Source organism: Babylonia areolata, chromosome 26, assembly GCF_041734735.1.
Source record: "Babylonia areolata isolate BAREFJ2019XMU chromosome 26, ASM4173473v1, whole genome shotgun sequence".
Classification (NCBI taxonomy): domain Eukaryota; kingdom Metazoa; phylum Mollusca; class Gastropoda; order Neogastropoda; family Buccinidae; genus Babylonia; species Babylonia areolata.
Window position 1 is genome coordinate 6,215,518 of NC_134901.1, and position 5,000 is coordinate 6,220,517.

At 39.9% G+C, this 5,000-nt stretch overlaps 1 protein-coding gene across 1 annotated transcript in view; it reads left to right on the forward strand.

Annotated features, from left to right (window-relative positions):
- The window catches only part of LOC143300767 (uncharacterized), an 11,314-nt gene extending 9,745 nt beyond the window's left edge, over nt 1-1,569 (forward strand). The window contains exon 5 of the mRNA XM_076614690.1: nt 1,037-1,569. Within this exon, the coding sequence (XP_076470805.1) occupies nt 1,037-1,333 (297 nt within the window). The 3' untranslated portion in view covers nt 1,334-1,569. The remainder of the gene's footprint in view (nt 1-1,036) is intronic.
- The last annotated feature ends 3,431 nt before the right edge of the window (nt 1,570-5,000 follow it).

Below are 5,000 nucleotides of genomic sequence, written 5' to 3' on the forward strand. Positions count from 1 at the left end.
GAAGAGGTGGGTAAGATCAGATCAGAATCAGATCTGATAAGAATAAATTTCTTATCTCTAAGTGGAGGGAATTTGATCAGGTGCGCATGACAACATGGACAAAGTACGAAACGTGGAAAAGTGGTTGCAAAACATGCATTGTATGACATGGACGTAAAAACATAAAAATAAAACAAGACAACAACAACATCATCAACAACAACAACAACAACAACAACAACATCATCATCAACAACAACAACAAAAACAACAACACCAACAACATCATCATCATCAGCAACAACAACAACAACATCATCATCATCATCAACAACAACAACAACAACATCATCATCATCAACAACAACAACAACATCATCATCATCATCAACAATAACAACAACAGCAACATCATCATCATCAACAACAACATCATCATCAACAACAACAATATCAACAACAACAACAACATCATCATCATCAACAATAACAACAACAGCAACATCATCATCATCAACAACAACATCATCATCAACAACAACAACAACAACAACAACAACATCGTTTAACACACACTCTTTCCACACACCGCAGATGATAGATATAAATTATTTTATATGTAAAAACAACAACAACATAATGATAGAATAACAGTAGTATTAATGATAATGATAAAATAACAATGATAATGATAATAATAAATAATGGTAAAATACTACTACTACTTCTACTACTACTTTTAATACTACTACTACTACTACCACTACTAAAAACCCACCACCAACAACAGCAACAATAATATAACGATAACAACAACAACATACTGATAGAATAACAGTAATATTAATAATAACGGTAATAACAATGATGATGAAAAATATAAATAATAAATAATGGTAAAATACTACTACTACTACTACTACAAAAAGCAAAAAACAAAACAAAAAAACCCCCACCAACCACAATAACAACAACAATAATATAACGACAACAACAACAACAACAACAATACCAACAAACACCCAGTCAAAAACCGAAACCACCCGATCGATTTCAGGTGCCCTGCACCGTGTGCCAAGTGCCCGCGTCCAACACCATCATGATCCCGGGCACCAACCGATGCCCACCCGGCTGGAAGGCCCGGTACACCGGTTACCTGGCATCCGCCCATTCCGGCCACTACGCCACAGAGTACCTGTGTCTGGACGGAAGCCCGGAAACGATGGCGGCCACCACGACGAACCACAATGGGTTCCTTCTGTACGGGGTCCTCAATGCGTGTGGCAGCTTGCCCTGTCCTCCTTTTGACGCCGACAAGGTTCCCACCTGCATCGTCTGCTCATCCCCTCAGTAAAACGGGGTAGACAGAGCGAGACGAGACGAGACAAGACAAGGCAAGACAAGACAAGACAAGACAAGACAAAATTCTTTATTTCGAGGATAATAGATAAGCACTGGTCTTCTATTTCTGCTTTTTTTTTTTTTTTTTTTTTTTTTTCTTTTTTTTTAACATCCAGTCCCCGTCCTGAACAGGGTTTACACTACAGAATACTAAGTTAAAAAAAAAAGCATGTTGTTGGTAGAAATACATAACAGAGAGGGAAATTATTTTAAAAATCAATCATTAAAAAAACAACCCCCCCAACCCCCCCCCAAAAAAAAACAAAAACAAACCCAAACAGCAACAACAACAAAAAATAAAGAAAGAAAGAGAGAGAGAGAGATGGGTGGGGGTGGGGGCGGGGGGGATTTTTTTTTTTTTAATCACTTTTTTCTCCAGTTCAATGCGAAAACCTTGTCATCAGATGTTGACAGCGGTACGGTGTCATTATAACAAAGCGATAAGCATCGTATTAATTAATCAAGCATCGGTAGAGAATCGAAAACCTTGTCATCGGATGTTGACAGCGGTACGGTGTCATTATAACAAAGCGATAAGCATCGTATTAATTAATCAAGCATCGGTAGAGAATCGAAAACCTTGTCATCGGATGTTGACAGCGGTACGGTGTCATTATAACAAAGCGATAAGCATCGTATTAATTAATCAAGCATCGGCAGAGAATCGAAAACCTTGTCATCGGATGTTGACAGCAGTGCAATGTTATCATAAAATGCGCTAAGCATCGTATTCGTTTCAGCATCGGCATAGAATTGTTTGCACTTTGCTTGCTTTCTAACTAAATGTGTGTCAAACAAGGAGGTTGAACCCCCCCACCCCTCGCCCCCCACCCCGTCCCCGTCACCCCGCCCCCCCCTTCCCCACTTAAACCATAATGATGATTTCCGTAAAGCCCATGGGACATCATATGCATCAACAAATCCCCTTTGTATAGTAATATAGCATGCAAGGAATGATATACCAAATACTCAATCATGATACACTTATACTTAACAGATATACATTCACGTATACATTGACATTCACATGCATCTGAATTTTAGGTATGAAAGTATTATCACTGAAACTGCATCATTGCTGTGCATTTTGATCATTTCACCATAATTTGCTATGAGTTACTGTTTTCAAGAGGCTTTACTTATGGACATCATTTTCTGGTTAAAGATCGTCTTTAGCATTCAGTTTTACTTTATAACGGTTTCTTAATTCATTAAAGCTCTACGCGTGGTGTAGTTTCATTTATTCTGCATCTGAAGACAAAGTGTTTTGCTAAAAGAATGATAAGATGGAGCATTTCATCCGTTTTTGAAATGTCATCATTTCCAAAGAGTACTTAGTGTATGTTTAACTTAACATTTCGGCAGATATCACATCTTTCCTTTGATACGCTCTCTGAAGCCTTTCAAATCAATTGAGAGAACCGACAAAAAACCAAAGATAGTGTTGTTCTGAATGGTGATTTCCCAGTTAACAATAATACCTAGGTTTTTCAATCCCAGTTAACAAAGTTTCAGTTTCAGTTTCACTTTCTCAAGGAGGCGTCACTGCGTTCGGACAAATCCATACACGCTACACCACATCTATTGAGCAGATGCCTGACCAGCAGCATAACCCAACGCGCTTAGTCAGGCCTTGAGTGCCTGCTTCCATATTTGTGTACCTATGAAAGTGGATTTCATTTTACGTAATTTCGCCAGAGGACAACACTCTCGTTGCCATGGGTTCTTTTTCAGTGCGCCAAGTGCGTGCTGCACACGGGACCTCGGTTTATCGTCTCATCCGAAAGGAATTTATGTAATGTAGAACTAGTTCAAGGAGTGACATGATATGTCACAGAATACTTTCCAACCTTTCGTTGACGCGGTGTATCATTTGTAAGTGCTCTCAGTTTTTTTCATTGCAGGTTCTGTCGCTAGGATGAACGTCATGTCTGATTAAGTAACTTTTATTTATTTATTATTATTGTGTTCATCAACCCCATGCACGCTAAATAATTAACATTGAAAGAGATGGATTATGCTTTGTTTCTTTGTTTGTTTTGTTTGTTTTGTTGTTGCTGTTGTTGTTGTTGTTGTTGTTGTTGTCCCCCGTTCCTCGCCAATAGGGTTCCCATCTGTTATGTCTGCCCCCCCCCCCTCCCCTCCTCCCCCACCCACACGAACTGAAGGGATTTGAAGAGAGAGAGGGGGTCTTTTCTGTGTTTGTGTGCTGTGGGCGGTCAGTCAAGATGATGAACTGGTTGATCTGTTCAGAAATTAGAGAGGGGTTTGTTTGTGTTCTTTGCTGTAGACTTTCAAGATGATGAACTGGTTGATCTGTTCAGAAATTAGAGAGGGGTTTGTTTGTGTTCTTTGCTGTAGACTTTCAAGATGATGAACTGGTCGATCTGTTCAGAAATTAGAGAGGGGTTTGTTTGTGTTCTTTGCTGTAGACTTTCAAGATGATGAACTGGTTGATCTGCTAAGAAATTAGAGAGGGGTTTGTTTGTGTTCTTTGCTGTAGACTTTCAAGATGATGAACTGGTTGATCTGCTAAGAAATTAGAGAGGGGTTTGTTTGTGTTCTTTGCTGTAGACTTTCAAGATGATGAACTGGTTGATCTGCTAAGAAATTAGAGAGGGGTTTGTTTGTGTTCTTTGCTGTAGACTTTCAAGATGATGAACTAGTCGATCTGTTCAGAAATTAGAGAGGGGTTTGTTTGTGTTCTTTGCTGTAGACTTTCAAGATGATGAACTGGTTGATCTGCTAAGAAATTAGAGAGGGGTTTGTTTGTGTTCTTTGCTGTAGACTTTCAAGATGATGAACTGGTTGATCTACTAAGAAATTAGAGAGGGGTTTGTTTGTGTTCTTTGCTGTAGACTTTCAAGATGATGAACTGGTTGATCTGCTAAGAAATTAGAGAGGGGTTTGTTTGTGTTCTTTGCTGTAGACTTTCAAGATGATGAACTGGTTGATCTGCTAAGAAATTAGAGAGGGGTTTGTTTGTGTTCTTTGTTGTAGACTTTCAAGATGATGAACTGGTTGATCTGCTAAGAAATTAGAGAGGGGTTTGTTTGTGTTCTTTGCTGTAGACTTTCAAGATGATGAAGTAGTTGATTTACTGTAGACTTTCAAGATGATGAACTAGATGATCTGTGAAGAAATTAGAGAGGTTTTTTTTCTCTCGTTGTTTGCTGGATACTGTCAAGGTTCAGTTCAGGAGTCACTGTTATATAAACATCATGTAGATTGTTCTTTTATGGACTGTTAACATAACCTGCAAGACTGACCCTAAGTCAGTTAACTATTGTCCATTTAACTGAACCAAAAAACGTTGTGCTTTTGAAAGTTCCCCCCCCCCCTCCGATAGAGTGTATGCCCGTCACTACACCCTTTAGACCTTCACGTTTACAGACCCACAAGAGTTCCCCCCCCCCCCCCCCCGGTAGAGTGTATGCCCGTCACTACACCCTTTAGACCTTCACGTTTACAGACCCACAAGAGTCCCCCCCCCCCCCCCCGATAGAGTGTATGCCCGTCACTACACCCTTTAGACCTTCACGTTTACAGACCCACAAGAGTTCCCCCCCTCCACCCCCCCCCGGTAGAGTGTATACCCGTCACTACACCCTTTAGACCTT